The sequence below is a fragment of the Heloderma suspectum genome, chromosome 2 (assembly GCF_057233095.1).
Source record: "Heloderma suspectum isolate Gila_16-S chromosome 2, 16-S_ref, whole genome shotgun sequence".
NCBI lineage: Eukaryota > Metazoa > Chordata > Lepidosauria > Squamata > Helodermatidae > Heloderma > Heloderma suspectum.
Window position 1 is genome coordinate 327,545,764 of NC_139459.1, and position 20,700 is coordinate 327,566,463.

At 42.2% G+C, this 20,700-nt stretch overlaps 1 protein-coding gene across 1 annotated transcript in view; it reads right to left on the minus strand.

The window, feature by feature from the left end:
• Positions 1–18,924, minus strand: part of KBTBD8 (kelch repeat and BTB domain containing 8) — a 29,040-nt gene extending 10,116 nt beyond the window's left edge. The window contains exons 1-3 of the mRNA XM_084840451.1: positions 18,688–18,924; positions 14,114–14,324; positions 5,241–6,355 (exon numbers count right to left, since the gene is read on the minus strand). Of these exons, the coding sequence (XP_084696577.1) occupies positions 5,241–6,355; positions 14,114–14,324; positions 18,688–18,703 (1,342 nt within the window). The 5' untranslated portion in view covers positions 18,704–18,924. The remainder of the gene's footprint in view (positions 1–5,240; positions 6,356–14,113; positions 14,325–18,687) is intronic.
• Positions 18,925–20,700: the final 1,776 nt, after the last annotated feature.

A 20,700-nucleotide genomic window follows, 5' to 3' on the forward strand; every position in this document is an offset into this window, starting at 1 on the left:
AAGCATAATTATTGAGGAAGTGCATTCCCCAATTTGAGTGACACAAGAAGAAGCCCTTTCCCACATGTCCCCAAAAAAGTTCTCTGTAAGAGTACCTTCAGAAGGGCCTCTCCTGCAAATCTTAATAACTGGACAGGTTCATAATGAGACAGGCAGTCCCTCAGATAGCCAGGTCCTAAGCCGTTTAGGGCTTTAAAAATTTAAAACCAACACCCTGAATTGAGCCCGGAAAACAACTGACAAACACTGCTGGCATTTCAAGACAGATGTAATTTGGTTTTGATAACATACACCAGTTAGCAGTCAAGCAGTTGTGTTTTGCACGGAGACACCCGATTACTCTTTATGGGTAGCCCCACATAGAACACATTACAGTAGTCCAAGTTTGATGTAACAAGGTATTCCACATTATATTTTTCTGATCTCAACATGTGACTCCTGGAACAGTTTAAACTAAGAAACAGTTCTGAAACACACTGGTACACATCAGTGAATTTCCAGTTTGTGTACGGCCAGTACACTTACAAGAGAAATCACTTTCTAAAGATACCATGCATGTTCACATCAACCTAGGACATGTTTTATTCTGTTCTACATGTACTTCGTAATCATCAGTATTTACTACCTCATTTGAAATAAATGAGTGGAAATTCTGTTCCACTGAGGATTTAACTGAGGCTCATAAATATCCCACTTATCCACTTGCCAGGAGGGTACAAATTGCTCCCAGACGAACAGGTGCTGACCCAGGGCCTCTGTTTTTCTGCAGGTCTCCACCATAGGTTTAACCCTTTCACAGACCTATCAAGGGCCAACACAGCTTTCAGTGCACATGTGTGGATTATCTAGCCAGTACCTTCCCACCAGAAGCCTCCCAATTTGTTGCGCAAACCACATTTGCTACATTTTTCCTGCCAATGGTAGAGCTCCCCTAGGATGTTATGCTCTTGCTTTGAGCCCTTATCTCCTTTAATTTCTTGATGTCAGCAAAGTTCATTAGATGTTAATGTGAATTTATTGTATGGGCAAACTAGGTGTGACTTCACAGGGTTTGCCCTGGAGTGCAAGATGTTTTAAAAAATAAATAGCTGGTGTGTGTTTGGAGGGGGGTGGGGAGAGACAGAGAGAGCAGGATTATGGCAATGTTGCTGGCAGTGACGCAGGGCAGAAATTTTTCCAGTGCTGTATTTTTCCATGGAAAATGTTCTGTTTCACAAATTCACATTAGTAAAAATGAATGTATGCCAATTGCAAATACAATATTAGGCAAGTTTGGCAGTTTCAAAGTTGTAATTTATATATATTTTTAGGTGATTGTCCCTAGCAGGTATGTCAGAGGATACATGTACGTCACTGAAATACATGCGTGTCTCAATGTGAAATAGAATACGTCGTGACAACAACCACAGTCCCAGCCAGAATCAGGAGCCTTTTGCAACTGCTACCTGAAATGGAAGCACAATGGCAACAATGAGAGCTTTCCTCCTACCATGAACAGCTGGCACAGCCCCTCCCCCACAATTACCATACCCTTGCCACACACCAGAGACTTAAAAAAATTCTTGCATGCCAGGGCTAACTAATTTGGGCCCGAGTGTAACAAGTAGGACAAGGGCAAAGAGAAGAGACTGAACGGTGATTTTGTAGGTTTATTCCACTTGCAGTTTTCAGAATCCAATTAGAAGTTTCCTATTTTAAGAATTTTAGGGTGCAATCCTTTGCATGTTCAGATATAAAAATGTCCTACAACTCCCAGCATTCCTCAGAAAGATAGGGAAGAAAAATTCTGTCTAAACATGCATAGGTTTGCACCCTAAAGCGTCCTCCCTTACCCCACCCCTCTTGTGCACATATGTGATTCTTCAGTGGGAAAGACATTTTCCTTAGGCTCAGGCCCTCTAGTCTATAACAATTAACACAGGTTCAGCCTTGATTCATTAAGCTTCGGATATCTGGAGGAGGGGGGAAGCTAGGGACATCTATTTTAAAAAACAAATATGTAAAGCCCTGCTATGAACAGTTCCTTTCTTCTAAACAGGTGTCCTGGTCAGCAAGTTTAAAAATGGCTTAGGTCATTTTAAACATGTTTAAGGCTTTAATAATGTGAGCCTTCTATATCCTCTCAGCCCTTCTTTCGGGGCGGGGGGAGATTTATACCAAGGTATAAAGTTATACCAAGGTAAGAAAAATGTCAAAGTATACTTCCTTTAATTTTTAAAAAAATCTAGAACCGCAGAACAGCTGTTTATTACCTTGGTTTTTAAGCTTTCGAGATAAGGAGCACTTATTTTTAATCCGTTTTTTAAACATTCATATCTGCATGGGCAGGTGAGCTACTATCATTGTTGTGGGCTAAGAATATTTTGAATGTTCTTTAAAAGCCTGATTTAATGACATCCACTGTTCTTTTGGTTTGCCCCCAACACGTATTCTATGATGAGAAAAGTGTTCTATCGTATATGGCAGGCATGTCAAACCTGCCACTCCTAGGCTGCATGTTGATAAATCCTCTTCTTCGTAGTTTTCACCCCTCCCTGTATCGTAAAACAAAGTCTACCAAGAACATGGAAGACCACATATGGCCAAAGGCTACAGAACTAAAAGAAAGTGTGTTACTGGATTTCTATCATCATCATTGCTGGTTTCCGCTTTGGATGCAATGGGTTGCATCCAATGTTATTCAAACTTAAGTCCCATTCATTTCAGTGGGTCTACTCCAAATAAGACTAACATTGGATACAACCCCGTACTGGAAATTGTGGGAGATAAATTGAATTAATTAACACAAACTACACATGGCCCAAGGTTTATAGGTTTGAAATGCCTACTATATCCCCTTACAAGGGTATATGGAGAAAGGAACAGCTTCGCGCTTCCTTGGGACTCATGGAACTGGGACTCATGACTGGAAAATGTCCAGTTCTTATGCACAAAAATCAAGCAGAAATTAGTAATACTGTAGGCACCAGACCTGCAAATGGAGGGGAAATAAAGTTCTTAGGTATTAAATCAAATATTTAGGCTATTATGCTTCCACATGACAGAGATTGTTACAGTCGTGCTTAGAATTACTGCTGGATGTAGTTACAGTTGATATAATCACAAGTGCAAACTCAAGAAGAAGAAGTATTTTCTCCTGAGTGCAGCAAACAGTAATGCAGGGATCCACCTGGAAGCTTTGATCTAGGAAACGTCATGCTATTGACATCAACAGTTGAGTACCAGTAATTAAATTCAAGCATTATAAGCATAAACATCTCTGCATTAAATAGTTGTTCATTCCCTAAGCAATAACATCTTTTAATTTAGCCTTTTTAATAACGCAGTTTTGTTTTTAATGTTCCTATTTTTATTGTGCTAAGGTTTTATTGTTTTAAATTGTTGTACACCAACCTGATGGCTTTTTAGCAAATAAGGCAGTATATAGATGATGATGATGATGATGATAATCAGAAGTCACTCCAGACATACATACAGCTTTAGACGTATTGTACAAATGTACCCAATTGCCACAAGTTAAATGAGCTCTAAGGGCCAAACTAGACATAATGTCATTTACACAATTAGCAATTGTGTGAATTACTTTTTCAAAATGAACAGAAAATGTAGGGCCCTACATTTGGGGAAGCGTTGGGGGGCTTTAACTCTTCACCCACCACTGCAGTCCCTATCTTGATCTTGCTGCACCTAATATTTGCATTGGAAGAACAGCTCCCTTTGGTGCTTAAAAAGATATCATGTAGTTTTTTAATCACTGTTGTTTTTTTAAGAGTTATAAATACAAGTTTGCTCTTAAATAATAACCAAATTAACATTAAATAATCTGGATGTAAGCATATCAGCTCTAAAGTTAATCTCTAAATGGAATTATTGACCTGGCTCACACAACATGGCCAGGTCATCGTGGGTTAAACCCATGATGAGCAGCGACTTCTGCAGCCACCGTTTTCAATATGTAACCCCAGATCGGCGCAATCAGGGGTTGCGCCATGTCATGCAAACGTGGCCATTGTGGATTATTTGAGGGTTAAACATCCCTCACACAACCCTCCATTAGTAGTAGGCTTATGTGAGGGTTGTTTAACCCGCAAATAACACACAGTGGCCAGGTTTGCATGACAAGGCACAACCCCCGATTGCCATGATCAGGAGCTGCATATTTAAAATGGCAGCTGCACCCCCCCACACACAGCTAAATGTGGGTTAAATACTGCATGATGAGCCAGCCATGTCATGCAAATCATCTCATCGTCACGGGTGGCTGTGTGCGAGTGGCGTGTATATGGATGGTGTCCCTGGCCTCATCCAATTTTGGCTTTGAGATCCACCTACCACTGGCATATGGCCCCTGAAAGGTTACCCATGAGGGAATGTAGTCTTCGAACTGAAAAACATTTTCATCCCTGCTCTAACAGAGCTAACTTTTTCCCCCTGAACCCAAACAAACTTGTATGTTGGTCTTGATTTGAGGAGGAGGTGGGTTGTTCTTCTATTCTGCTGTGTGCAAACACTAGCAACTCTTAAATGCTTTCTTAGCTGGTAGCAACAAGGAAGAATTTGGCATGGAGTGGTAAGAGGAATTGGGGGTGGGGTGGTGGTAGAAGGCAAAATCATTTTCAGAAGCAAGTGCTACATAATATGCCTTAAAGATCCACACGAATGGTATGAAAATATAAAACATCCTTATTATACTGAGTCAGACCACTGAACCTTTTACCCAGTAGTGTCTACTCTGAATAGCAGTGGCTTTCCAGACCCTTAGCCAGAGACAGGTCTTTGGTAGCCCTGCTACCCACAATCCTTTTTCCTAGAGATGCCAAAGAATGAATCTTGAACATTCTGTATCCAAGCCATGTGCTCTACCATTGAGCTATGGCCCAGTCAAAGCTGTTATTCATTAGTTTCCCAACATCATATGTGCTATGATTTCACAATCATCTACAGACTATGCCACTTGTTTCTCCACTGAGTGCTAATTTCTGGTGGCATGTGTCAAATTCTAGTCCAAAACCTTGAACACTTGAACGGCAAACCAAAATATTACCATGATTAAAAATAGTCAACATACACCATGGAGTGATTTAACTTTGCATTGCCTATAGTTTAGGCCGAGCAAAACCCTGCCCTTATACAAGGCATAACTCTCAGTGACGTTACGCAAAAATAAAGGCCTAAATGAGACCGCTCTTTCCGCTAAGTATTCCAACTGCAGTTACTCCTCCACAGATAAAGCATCTTACCCTGTAAAACATAGATATTCTCTTTATATTCCACAGCATTATGGAACTCCATTGCTACAGGCATCGGACAGACAGCTGTCCAGCAGTTCTCTCGGCCATCGTAGCACTCCACAGATTTCAGCGAGTTGCGCCCATCTCCTTCATAAACCCGACCGCCTATTGCATACAGTTTACCACAGCAATGAACCAGTTTGCAGCCTATCCTGGCCCGAAGCAGTGGGGCCTTAGGGATCCATCTGTTGCCAGAGTGAACATACAGCCAAAAGTCACTTTCTGCTCTGTGGTCTATGGAGACCTCACTGCTGCTTGGTCTATACCCTCCAGCAATATAAATGTCATTGTCAGGTGAGACGAGAATCCCCACTTCCCGCAAATCATTGGGTGGTTTGCATAGTTTGAATACTCTCCCTGTGACGGAATCTAAACAAGGCACTGTTTGCTTCTTTCCTGAGTGTTTATGGGCAGCATCAAAGCAGATGATCATTTCTGAAGCAGTCATTCCAAGCCGTTGGGTATAGCCATTGGCACTACTTTGTCCTTTCTGTACACAGTTTTGGGCTATAGCCTGTGCAAACATGGCAGGAATTTTCTCTATGAATGCTTCATCCAACAGGGGCATGCGAATGCATTTGGCAAAAATTTCTGGCAGGTGGGCTTCTCTTTTTTTGGGCTCATGTTCAAACCATCTTATGATGCTTTCATAGACATGCTCTTCCTTGTCTACATTTAAATCATTGCTGTCCAGTATGCTTACGAGTTGATCTTTCCTCAGCTGGAGAAACTCTTGCTCTTTGGTGACACTCAGGAACATTTTACGAATGTAATCTTGTGATCTGACTTTCAATTCCTGATGCCCATAGTGATCAGCAAAGATAAACACTCCAATGGAGTTCTGGGGGTCCAAATAATTGATCATATATTTTGCACACTGGTCCTGGATAGAAGGGATCTGGAAGATACTAGCTGCAGTGAACAAAGCCTGCACATTGGCCTCTGTCAGTGTTACTCTGGAAGTATATGCATAGTTCAGTACTAAATGCATGGACTCTGCTTCAACACCAACAATTCGAACTTCTTTCTGGGTACTCTCAGTAAGGCCACTAGTGAACATTGATCTACAAAATGAAAATATACACACAATTATTTATAAGAAACTACTGCAAACATATTAACAGTACGCCTAGGCTTTTCATTAATAGTTACCTAATCTATTTTTGTGATCATAGAATAGTAGAGTTGGAAGGGGCCTACGAGACCATCGAGTCCAACCCCCTGCTCAATGCAGGAATCCAAGTCAGAGCATCTCTGACAGATGGCTGTCCAGCCTCGTCTTGAATGCCTCCAGTGTGGGATAAACAGTGTGATAAACATGACACTTTGAAAAAATCTTTTATAACTAGCTGAGATAACCAATCAACAGAATTCTGACTTTGTTGAGGCACCATCCATTGTCCTTTAAACAAATCATCTCTAGCAGCTATCACAGATCAGGGCATGAATTGCAACATGTGGTAACCAAGGTGTGTTTTGCAACAGGTGGAGAATCGTCTATGTATTATGTGCTGCATATGGTGCTGTTCCCAGCAGTCCATGCTAAATAACTTGTGGCTCTTGCAACAACAAGCTCAATCTTATGTTGTATTTGCATATTGTGACAATATAACATTATAGAACTATGAAAATGGAACAACGGGCAGACCACAAACACTCAGATGACTAGAACTTTAAAAAAACCTAGCAGGCATATGTATACTGCCAAGTTTAGGATTAGCTCAGTGAATGTAATGCAAAATAACCTGGCAAAGAATTTCCTACCCTTGGTAAGTCTACAGTCATATGCACATTTCCCTGGGAGTAAGTCCGAATGAACTCTATGGGAGTAACTTCAGAGTAGACATGTATAGAATTGCACTGAAAATGAATGACGTTCCTAACTACACAAGCAGCACAGCTATCTATACTGTAACAAGTTGGGGGAGTGTTGATGCAATACAGAGTAACTCATGATGCTTGAAAGCAACGTGTTTTCCCATTTTCCTCCTACTGAGGATACTCCCAATTGTTTTGAGCTAGAAAGTATGTGGGAATGAACTGTGGAAATGGACTGTCTGAACTGATATTCTGTATAACAAATATACCCTTACAAGAGAAGCTAGCTTTATCAAGATTGCCCAAAGTAGTTTTATTTTGAAAAAAATTAACTTAGCCTGTTTCAGTGGATCAGAGCAAAAACATAGTGAGGGGGAAGAAAGAGAGGCTTCTAGCCATCTACATACTTCTGAGGGATCCAAAAGAATAAGGAAAAGAAAGGACTGTTCTCCAAATCCTATCAAAATTGAACTAGTAAACTGAAAAGTGGAACACAATGGACCTTCTGAAGTGTAAAAAGGCAGTGCTGCAAATCTTAAGTGGCAACAAGGATGCAATATGAGAACTCCATAGCTTGTATGAAGATCAATGAAATAAACATGTAAAACGTTATTTTTATGGCCTCCATCTACTCGGTTCATTTGATCTGGTTTTCTTCGTCACTGATATACTTAGAACCACTTCAGATATTAAGAGCAGAGATGGGGAACACGTGACCCTCCAGATGTTGTTGGACCTCAACTCCCATCAGCCCTAGCCAGCATAGCCAATGGTGAGGGATTATGGGAACTGCAGTACAATAACATCTGTAGGGCCACATATTCCCCATTCCTGTATTAGAAGAACAATGCATTTTCATATGTCCACAACATGCAGTTCAGATAAAAACTGATTTTTTGAAGTTCTTTATATTGTAAATACTACGTTTTTCTTAGGGAATAACTGGACTAATACTAAATAATCTGAGTACATGCATGTTAGACCTACAGTTGGTACTTAAATGGAATCAATGCCTCTACAGATACATAGAAAGGTGTCCTTTAACTCAATGTAAAAGAACCAATTTAATCATTTCTGAAATATAAATATTTAAGGTTGGGTCCAGACGTAGTCATATGTAAAAGCAGACCTGTTGAAATCAATGTGACTTAAGTCATGACTAAGGCTGAATCTACACACAGCAGTTATACCATTATCATACCGTTATCATAACTATTGCTACACATGACACCAATGGGCACCAACAGTTATGATAATGTATGATAACGGTATAACTGCTATGTGTAGATTCAGCCTAACTTGTCCCACATATTTCAGTGGGTCTATTCTACACATGACTAAGTCTGAATCCAACCTTTACACTCTACCTAACAAACATAGGGCATTTCTATACAAGGCTTTTATTGTGCGCTTTGTGATTTGTCACTCAGAGTTTTCTGTGGGTCATTTACATGACACTGTCAACCTCCAGGGCCTCTCCTGTGCTTTCTGGCTATTACAGCAGCATTATTCTCAATGGGGAAAATGCAATATGAGGCTTTATTGTGCTCTGAAGCATGATAAATTTGGGGTGAATTTCCAGAATCCCGGTATATAGCAGCTGTACCACAGTGCCATCTAGTGGCTGTATAATGAAACATCTAGAACTTGCCCAGAAAGTACCCCCCCAGAAAAAACTATGTGTAAAGGAGGTGATCTTAACTCCACAAGGAATTCAGAAGCAGAAGCCCCAGTAAGGGTGCAGGATTTTAGCCTCATGCAGAGAAGCCCATCGGCATTTCATTGTCACCAGATTAACTGGGGTTGTTGCAACACCAGTCACCAGGCCATTATAGAAGCTATCAAAGTAAACTACTCTAGTCTTCCCAGTAACTATCAGAGCTTACTTCGACCTTTTAGTCATGGAGACTAAATTCTGTTTGCTACTTCAGTTTTGTGAAGGTGGGCCTGACCCAAGGCACAATGAAGCAGAAATGAGCAACACTGGAAAGAAGGAGAGAGGACACAATTGTACAGTTCACAGTACAATTCACAGGTTCCTATATTCTCATCCCTAACCTCACAAACTTTAACAGCTGCTGGTCATAAGACCAAATGTATGGGAATATTTTAAAGACATCCCCTCTATAAAAAAAAGTATGCAAAACAGAGACAGTGAGACAAAGATGCAAATCCCAGTTGTAAGAATGGAACAACAGTGTAACTACTCTATTTCAGCCTTTTATTTAAGCACTAGCCTGGTAGCCACAGACAGCCAGGGATTGCATGCAGGAAAGTAAGTGGACTGGCTGAAGAAGAACGGAGTTTTCCATCCCTCCTCTGCACCCAGCACAGAAACCAAACAGACTATAAGAGGAGTGAAGCCCCTCTGCCACTAGCAAAGAAATGCAGCTCTCCATCCCTCCTCCGTCAGCAGCTCCAGTTGCTAGTCAAATTGTTTTGTAGGCCAGTAACATTTTTGGACTTATATATTTAGTTGTAAAGTAATGTGGCTTAGTGGTTAGATTTGCACCACTGTTTAGGAAATATATGATGTATAAATGAGAAGCCCCTTCATGGATCACTGCCTTGTTGTGGCGAAGGGGCTTGCGTAACTCAGTGAAGCCATAAGCTATGCCGTGCAGGGCCACCCAAGACGGACAGGTCATGGCAGAGAGTTCTGACAAGATGTGGTCCACTGGAGAAGGAAATGGCAACCCACTCCAGGATTCTTGCCAAGAAAACCCCATGGAACGTATCACAAGGCTAAAAGAGATGATGCCAGAAGATGAGCCCCTCAGGTCGGAAGGTGTCCGATATGCTACTGGAGAAGAGCAGAGGGTATTTCCAAGTAGCGCCAGAAAGAGTGAAGCGGCTGGGCCAAAGCCGAAAGGACACTCAGCTGTGGATGTGTCTGGTGGTGAAAAGAAAATCCGATGCTGTAAAGAACAATATTGTTTAGGAACCTGGAATGTCAGATCAATGAATCAAGGTAAGCTGGAGGTGGTCAAACATGAGATGGCAAGATTGAACATCGACATCTTGGGAATCAGCGACCTCAAATGGACAGGCATGGGTGAATTTAATTCAGGTGACCATCATATCTACTATTGTGGGCAAGAATCCCTTAGAAGAAATGGAGTAGCACTCATAGTCAACAAAAGGGTGGGAAAAGCAGTACTGGGGTACAATCTTAAAAACGATAGAATGATCTCAGTACGAATCCAAGGCAAACCATTCAACATCACAGTAATTCAAGTCTATGCCCCAACCACTGAGGCCGAAGAAGCTGAGGTTGATCGGTTCTATGAAGACCTACAACACCTTCTAGAACTAACACCAAAAAAAGATGTCCTCTTCATCATAGGGGATTGGAATGCTAAAGTAGGAAGTCAAGAAATCACTGGGATAACAGGCAAGCATGGCCTTGGTGTACAAAATGAAGCAGGACAAAAGCTAATAGAGTTTTGCCAAGAGAACATGCTGATCATAGCAAACACTCTTTTCCAACAGCACAAGGGGCGACTCTACACATGGACGTCACCAGATGGTCAATATCGAAATAAGATTGATTATGTCCTTTGCAGCCAAAGATGGAGAAGCTCCATACAGTCAGTAAAAACAAGACCTGGAGCTGACTGTGGCTCAGATCATGAGCTGCTTCTTGCAAAATTTCGGCTTAAATTGAAGAACGTCGGGAAAACCACTAAACGGTTCAGGTATGACCTAAATCATATCCCTGATGAATATACAGTGGAGGTGAGGAATAGATTTCAGGGATTAGACCTGATAGACAGAGTGCCTGAGGAACTATGGACGGAGGTCTGTAACATTGTTCAGGAGGCAGCAACGAAATCCATCCCAAAGAAAAAGAAATGCAAGAAAGCCAAGTGGCTGTCTGATGAGGCTTTACAAGTAGCTGAGGAAAGAAGGGAAGCGAAAAGCAAGGGAGAAAGGGGAAGATATACCCAACTGAATGCAGAGTTCCAGAGAATAGCAAGGAGAGACAAGAAGGCCTTCTTAAATGAACAATGCAAAGATATCAAGGAAAACAACAGAATGGGAAAGACTAGAGATCTCTTCAAGAAAATTGGAGATCTCAAGGGAACGTTTTGTGCAAAGACGGGCATGATAAAGGACAAAGAAGGCAGGGACCTAACAGAAGCAGAGGAGATTAAGAAGAGGTGGCAAGAATACACAGAAGAACTATACAGGAAAGATCTTAATGTCCCTGATAGCCATGACAGTGCGGTCACTGAACTTGAGCCGGACATCCTAGAGAGTGAAGTCAAGTGGGCCTTAGGAAGCATTAGTAACAACAAAGCTAGCGGAGATGACAGTATTCCAGCCGAGCTATTTAAAATCCTAAAAGATGATGCTGTTAAAGTGCTGCATTCAATATGCCAACAAATCTGGAACACTCAACAGTGGCCACAAGACTGGAAAAGGTCAGTTTACATTCCAATTCCAAAGAAGGGCAATGCCAAAGAGTGTTCAAACTACCGCACCATTGCGCTCATTTCACATGCCAGCAAGGTGATGCTCAAAATCCTACAAGCTAGGCTTCAGCAGTATGCGAACCGAGAACTACCGGAAGTACAAGCTGGGTTTCAAAGAGGCAGAGGAACTAGAGATCAAATCGCCAACATTCGCTGCATCATGGAGAAAGCAAGAGAATTCCAGAAAAACGTCGATTTCTGCTTCATTGACTACGCTAAAGCCTTTGATTGTGTGGATCACAACAAACTGTGGCAAATTCTTAAAGTGATGGGAGTACCAGACCACCTTACCTGTCTCCTGAGAAACCTGTACAAGGGTCAAGAAGCAACAGTAAGAACCAGACATGGAACAACCGATTGGTTCAAAATTGGGAAAGGGGTACGACAAGGCTGCATATTGTCACCCTGCTTATTTAACTTATATGCAGAGTACATCATGAGAAATGCCGGATTGGATGAATCACAGGTCGGAATTAAGATTGCTGGGAGAATTATCAACAACCTCCGATATGCAGACGATACCACCCTAATGGCAGAAAGCGAAGAGGATCTCAAGAGCCTCTTGTTGAGGGTGAAAGAGGAGAGTGCAAAAGCTGGTTTGAAACTCAACATTAAAAAAACTAAGATCATGGCATCTGGCCCCATCACTTCCTGGCATATAGAAGGGGAAGAAATGGAAGCAGTGACAGATTTTACTTTCTTGGGCTCCAAGATCACCGCAGACGGTGACTGTAGCCATGAAATTAAAAGACGCTTGCTCCTTGGGAGGAAAGCTATGGCCAACCTAGACAGCATAGTAAGAAGCAGAGACATCACCTTGCCGACAAAGGTCCGTCTAATCAAAGCTATGGTTTTCCCAGTAGTAATGTATGGCTGTGAGAGCTGGACTATAAGGAAGGCTGAGCACCGAAGAATTGATGCTTTCGAACTGTGGTGCTGGAGAAGACTCTTACGAGTCCCCTGGACTGCAAGGAGGTCAAATCAGTCCATCCTAAAGGAAATCAACCCTGAGTGCTCATTGGAAGGACAGATAATGAAGCTGAAGCTCCAATATTTTGGCCACCTAATGCGAAGAGAAAACTCTCTGGAAAAGACCCTGATGCTGGGAAAGACTGAAGGCAAAAGGAGAAGGGGACGGCAGAGGATGAGATGGCTAGATAGCATCACGGATGCAATGAATATGAACTTGAGCACGCTCCGGGAGAGAGCGCAGGACAGGAAGGCCTGGCGTGCTATGGTCCATGGGGTCACGAAGAGTCGGAGATGACTGAACGACTGAACAACAACATAAATGAGAAACTTGATTTAAATCAGCCTTTTTTCTTGCCAATTTAAGATTGATCCACACTGACACATCACTGTGGAAAACCTAATAAAAAGGTGGAGACATAAGTGGAACCATGGATCCAGGATCTAGAATTGGCCAGAGATATTAAGCATGTGCTTTTTACACAGGGGCTTCCTCCATACGTTTGGGTGCATACCAGTCAAAGGGGAAATCTATTTTTTATAGTGGGTAGCAGCCCATAGTATACTTCTCTTGCTATTCATCCAATCAGAATATTTCTTTACAGTTTATTCATGCTCTGGGATGTAACAAGTAGGCACCACAAACACAGCTCAGGCTTTCCTACTGTCAGCTATGCAACAGCTCACACTCAACGGCCTTTCTGTTCCTCAGCTTAACAAAGGGACACATTTTTGCTGGAATGTAAGCAAGTTCTAGACACATTCTTCTAAACATTGATTTAGTAGCTACATACACTGTTGCAGGCTAACAACTAAACCGCATACTCATCATATTAATAATTTCCTAAAAACTCGTTATCTGATGTTTTTCATTTCAGTATGTGAATTACACAGACAACACCAAATAGCCTACACACAAACATTAAATGCCACCTTTTGTTTACCGATTCCGAATCACATTTCAGATTTAAATTTAAATTCTTATTATTATACACTTCCCTAGCTGCAAAATGGGAATAGTGACCCAACGCGGTATGTAATGTGAGGCCAAATACCCAAAGAGCATAAAGCACTCTGCAAATTATGATATGCAAGAAGAAGTGTCAGTAACAGGCAAGCTTCTATTCTAAGTAACAGCTATTATTCCTGCTAGTTCTTAAAAGAAATGAATGCTAGCATATTCATGTTCAGCACAACTTCAAGAAGAAAATGGCTTGGACAGATTATCGTATCTTGTCTTAATAAGCCAAGGTATGAATTAGCTTTCTGCCTGCATATGAGGCCCCTTTGCTCCTTCTTCTGCAGCACAAGAAATCAAACCAGGAACCCTCTAGTTAACTGTAGTTTTCCATTTCATCCAGACCAGGAAACTATTGTTTCCAGATTCAGAACAAGCAATAATATCAAACCAACTTCTAACAGTGGTTTAATATCCTGCCTAGTTCCTCATCTGTGGCCAATGCATGGAAACTGTAACATCAATACTATTACAAAAATGTGTTACTCTCAAAATATTAGTCAATAAAAGTTGTTAACTAGTAACACAATGCAACATACCTGAAATAAGGACTGATTGCAGCAAGAACATTCCGATGACAGGAAAATGTTTTCCCATGATCCACTTCTACTACAATATCTGTCAGTTGTCCTTCATCATACATTGCTTTGAGCTGCTGGAGAATGCTGCAAGCATGGAAGGGATCCATCCCACCACTGACTGTGCTTGAAGCAGGAGTTCCATTCAATGTTTGTGAAAACTTGCTCTGTTCTAGTTAAATATTGAAACAAATGGACTTAGCATAGAGCAAAAGATATGACTGTCAATCCTCATGAATCAAGAAAACAAGCCGTATTTCACAGGTTGCGAACACTGGAGCTGGTTCCTAAGACAAGATATTAAGTTTCCTTCCAAACGCTTGCCACAGAACATAAGACGAGTCATGCTGGATCAGACCAAGGGTCTATCTAGTCCAGCATTTTGTTCACACAGTGGCCAACCAATTGGCCACAGGAAACCCACAAGCAGGACATGAGTGAAACAGCATTATCATGCTCATGATCCCCAGTAACTGGTGTACATAGGCATACTGCCTCTGATACAATATTGATCATCATCAGGACTAGTAGCCACTGATAGCCTTCTACCCCATGAATTTGTCCAATCCCCCTTTTAAAGCCATTCAAATTGGTGGACATCACTACATCCTTAGGGACACATAATAGCCCCTAAGAGTGGATTCACACAATTGCCTTTTCCACCCATCACCTTGTGGCAGAAGTCTTTACATCTCTTGGTCTTGTGAATATTGTAAGAAGAGAGCCAGTACAACACTAGGAAATCTTTTTGAGATTATACATTGAAAAGCCTATTTTTGTAGTTCTAAGAACAATGCCTCCCCACATAAAATACAGTATTATGAACAAGAACATTTGCATTCATTCATCTTTGTTTTGATGCCTGTTAATACCGTATCCTTTCCCATGTTTTGTTTACTTTCATTCTCATGTGTTTATTGACCTATTTCACACATCCCAACAAACCCAATTGGCCCCATTGCAAGCAGGAGCAGCTAAACAACCCACAGACTGTGGTTTGGTTAGCATTATGCATGAACCAGAAACTCTGGTCTTTCTCCCGGACAAGCCAGAGAAATAACCCAGGGTTTGTTGTTGGGTTGCCAGAGTTTCTGGTTCGCATGTAACGCTAAATAAACCATGGACAGAAGGGTCACGTATTGTGCCAAATGTAGTACTCTAGAGTTATGCTACTTGTTTCTCATAGATATTTTAAATGCTTTTAGAAGATTTGTTTTGAATGAATTTGGAATCTCCCCCACACTGGCATTTAAGAAGTCTAACGAAACATGGATGGTATTGAGGGAGCACGTTCATTTCATAAAGCATTTCCCCAACTCTTAATTTTCACACAGCCCCACCAAATGTGAATAAAAATAGCTTCATGGTAATTATACATCCAATGATTTCGTGTGTATTTTTATAGATTTTGTTAGCATATAGATTTATACTGAAAGCTACTTTGCAGTATAAATTCACATATATTCAGTGAATACCAGGTCACAGCCTGCACAAAGATGGCTCGCAATCATTTGCATGACCACCATGCAAATATATGGATAAAAAAATAGCAAGATAGCTTCCAAATGCATGTTTGGGCTAAAGGTAGGTCCTGGGTCTGAAAAGGTTAAAGACAACTGCTATAAGCTACCCTAATAATAAAATTAATCACTCACATAATTATTCTCCATTATTTTACTCAAGGCATTCAAACAAGCATCACAAACAAAAACTCAGGTGAAACCACATCCATCCCTAATCTCTCATGCCTTGACCTAAAATTAAACTTGTATGAAAAGTACCTGGAAACTAGAACATGATGGACTACCATAGATTTATTGGATTTCTTAGCTTCACTGAGATTGCTTCAGGAATCCAACCCACCAACTGAAGATCAGTGGTTAATAGCATCCCATTCCTTCTACTATTGACAATGCCAAACTTGCTTATGCATTTTCATTTTTTGTAAAGAGGTTTAAAGTTGACTTTGAGCTCTATTATTCTTTCTTAAATGAAGAACCTGAAAGCTTGAAGACTAACAAAAATCCAGTAGATAGAAGTAGCAAACTCTGCACTTCGATACCTAGGACCCATCTCTCCCACCCCTCACAAGAAAGCACTGTTTTGATAGGGGCAATAGTAGGATTAGTAACAGTGTTTAGCCACTGCTTGACCTCCAAAGTCTTCTTACAAACTGTTTCTTTCATGCCCTGCTTGTTGGCTAGATTGATAGTTAGTCTGATCCAGCTGGGCACCTCTTATGCTTAGAAGAACTGCAAATTCCCCCTTCCTACCAAACTAAAAATTCATGTCCAAGTCTCGTTTACCACTGGCCAAAGACCACCACCCCTTTACTCTACCTGTAAACACGGAAAAATTGAAAGGTACACATTTTCCATGTCCCTTCACACTGCACTGCTAATTTTAAAATACTGGGATGGGGCACAGGGCAAGGAGAAGAGGTTGATACTGAGACATGCAGGAGGGCATGCCTTACTAAGGGCATCACTTCTTAATCTTGAAGACAGTCATTTGTATGAAGTGCAACAGTAGTGCTGCAAACTTCATTTCTGAACCCACAGAGGACTTCGTAAGACCCCCAGGGCTTTATATTTGACAGCCCTCACCACCCCCTTATTGGAGATGAATGGAGCAATCTGATTAGAAAGTTGGATGCAGGACATAAGATTTTTTTAAAGCCTATATTCTTTCATTTTATACACTATCAAAGCTCTCTCCTTCTGCACTGGCAGAATTCTCAAATCCTTGGATCCAAGTTTCCCATCCCCTAAAGGAGCAACCAGTTTCAGGTTCATAATTTGAACTTCACTCACATGCCACTTCCCTACTGTGAGGAAGAATTCTGCATGGGGAAAGTAGCTTGCTAGTGATTTGTCACCACTAAACCTCCACTAGGGCACAAGCCAGCAAACAAGTTTGACAAACCTTCATATGGGCTGCTAAATATTTTGTACTTACCTTCAAGGCTATTGCACATAGTAGTGTGCTAACATCTGTAACCAAGAAAAATGATGAAGGCCAAAAAGCCACATTATGCAAGCATATATTACATTATTATTGGTGATAGGATCTAAAAATCCCTAACATCAGTACATTCAGTCCAATTACCTTTAAAAATTATGCCGCAATTATTAATATATAACAAGAAAGGAAACCCAAGCCTTAAAAGCTTGCAAGGAGTGCCCAGTGAAGTGAAAATTGAGCAACATTTCAAACACAAAACCTGTCTTGTTAAAGCAACAAAGCAAGGCACGGTTTCCACGAGAGGAAAGATGAGGCATTTGAAAATATTGCAAATCAGGTTCCGCTACAGACCAAGCTAGACGAAACAATTATACACTAGTGACAATGTACATAGCACAGCTTGGATCTTAATGAAAAGACACCTGCTCCCACTATGAGGTTTGAGGATTCTTAGAAAATATTTCACCTGCACATAGCATAACAAATTACTGATCCTCCCCAAGCTTTAAGCACCTGCTCAAGTCACAACCCACTGAAAGTTTCAGTCTTTACCAATGCAATCCAAAACACACTTACATGAAACTAAATCCCATGAAACACAGTGGGACTTACTACGTAGTAAACATGCATGTGTTTATGCCGTAAATGCCAGAGGATGTTACTACAATAACCACAGTCCACAAATTTTGTCTAGTCTTGGAAAGACAGCCAAAATTCGTAGCCCCCAGGACCCAAACATCCTTCAATGGAGGAAGGGCTCTTTTCTCACCACCTTCATACTGAGCTCTGGATGTGCTCCAAGCACCTAGGAACGTCACTGGAGGCCAATGCCAATCCCCATCCCTCCTCTGCAAGTGCAGGTGGAGTCTGGCTGGGGTTGATCATGGTTATTTGTTGGACTCTCAACAATAACTGGACATGGCCTCCTTTGCACAGGGGCACTCCTTGGCCTTGCCTCACTAACTAACACACAAAATTTGCCAGGATTTAAAGATTTCGCATTAGATGGGGAATCCACCCACTCCCTTGATAAAGTGTCCAATGCTCAATAAATAGCACATCCACACACACCCCTCGTCCAGGTCCTACCTGCTTCTTCCCCCACGGAGTAACACATCTCCAAGCCAATCAACACAATACTGTTATCAATGGGACTTACCCCCCCTTGCCAGTGTGTTTAGGGTTGCCGCCTTATTTCCGAGTAAAACATACATAGGATTAACCTGTAAGATTCGTTTGTTTGAGCCACAGCTCTACTTATACACAGATAGCTAAAGCACACCACAGGGAAGCATGACATGAGTGATAAAAACGACCAGCGCAGCCCTTCCGCACATAAGGTGGGAAACAAGATTTAAAAAAAACCATAGTTTTAAAACAATCTTTCAAGGATGGAAATGAACGGCGCGAAACCCACCGCCTTCAGGGGACGACCCGATCCCACCCACCCCACGAGACCGTCTCTCCCCCTCACGCCTCGCCCCCGACCCCGCCCAGCCAGGCCCGCGAAGCCCCTCGCCGGCCGGCCGCCCCCTCCAACCGCCTCTAGGCCCCGGCCCAGCTGCGCCCACCTCCCATGGCAGCCATACTGCGGGGCGGGCGAGGGGAAGGCGGGCCCCAGAGAGACGGTCGCCACCGGGGGAGGGCCGCCCCCACAGCTTCCCCTTCTTTGGCCCCGTCTCCGTCGACCGCGGACAACACCGCCGCCAGCGCGGCCTCGAGTCGACTCCCGCAAAGGACGCCCCACCACGCTCGCGAGCGAGGATTGGTGGGCGATTCCTCGGTCGTCGCTGGGAAGTGTAGTTTTCCTCCGCGCCCAGTCGCAGCCCGCCGCCCTCCCACGCAGTGCACGCTGGGAGCTGCAGTCCTTGTAACTCTCGGTCTCTCCGCTCCTGCTTGGTACAGGCACCGCTTGGTACAGGCAGGCGTTGTTCTTTTTAAGTAGTGTCGAGTCGTTCATTATTTTTTCGCCCTCGCCCGCTGCTAATGCCTTGGATAAGGCGTTAGGGATTTGGGGTTTTTTCTTGCTTTCCCAAACCCTTTAAATGCTGCTTATTAAAATAAATATATCTGCCAAGTTAACAAGTTTACTTCTTTCTGGAAATGTGATGATAACATGGTGGGACTTGTGGTGGTCAGTTTCTAATGGCAAGTATCTGCTGGTGCACCGATGCAATGAATATGGACTTGAGCACGCTCCGGGAGAGAGCGGAGGACGGGAAGGCCTGGCGTGCTGTGGTCCGCGGGGTCACGAAGAGTTGGACACGACTGAACGACTGAACAACAGCAACAATGTCCGCTGGTGTGTTGACTGCAGTCCCGGTGGAAGAAGGCACAACTTGAGACTGTGTTATTATTTCCATAGGATATTCTCTCTTTTTTAATAAGGTCTCCCAGGTGTTTCATAGAGGATTAATATTTTTATATTTCATACTGTAGTTTCAAACTTTTATATTGTATTTCATCACTTTGTATGTTATGGTTTTAATTGCTGTGAACTGCCCAGAGAGCTTCAGCTACCGGGCAGTATAGAAATGTAATAATTAAAACCTGTATTTATTTTTATAACATTTAAATAGCTATTATTACTAAAAGAATTGTGTTTGAACCTTTTTTAGGTCTGAACTCAGACATGAAACTCACCTGGGAACACTAACTTCAGAATTGTTGTTCAGTCATGTCCGACTCTTCGTGACCCCATGGACCATAGCACGCCAGGCCCTCCTGTCCTCCACTCTCTCCCGGAGCGTGCTCAAGTTCATATTCATTGCATCCGTGATGCTATCTAGCCATCTCATCCTCTGCCGTCCCCTTCTCCTTTTGCCTTCAGTCTTTCCCAGCATCAGGGTCTTTTCCAGGGAGTTTTCTCTTCGCATTAGGTGGCCAAAATATTGGAGCTTCAGCTTCAGTATCTGTCCTTCCAATGAGCACTCAGGGTTGATTTCCTTTAGGATGGACTGATTTGACCTCCTTGCAGTCCAGGGGACTCGTAAGAGTCTTCTCCAGCACCGCAGTTTGGAAGCATCAGTTCTTCGGCGCTCAGCCTTCCTTATAGTCCAGTTCTCACAGCCATACATTACTACTGGGAAAACCATAGCTTTGATTAGACAGATTTGATTTGTCGGCAAGGTGATGTCTCTGCTTAAGTACCATGTTCAGTTTTAAGCACTGCAGCTCCAAGACAGGTGTTAACTAATTAGGAGTGAATACCAATATCAGAAAGAATAATGCTTTCTGCATAGTGTGATACATGTCCACCCCATTGCAAGTACAAGGTACCTGCATGAGCAAATCAGGCCTACGGTTTTACTGACAAGCAACAAAGGTCTTGGCTAATTGACAAAATATAAATTAATAAATCACCAGGCCCAGAAGGTCTTTAAAAAAAACCTCAAATGTGAAATTGCTGATTTTCTAACCAAAATGTGAAATGTGTCACTAAAATTGGCCTTCTTACCAGATAATTAGAAAGTAGCCATTTCTTAAAAAGGGATCCATGAAATCACAGATGAGATGGTTTAACACCTGTTTTGGGTAAATCGGTGGAAAATATTATAAAAGAACTTCTCCCGGAAGTTCTGCTC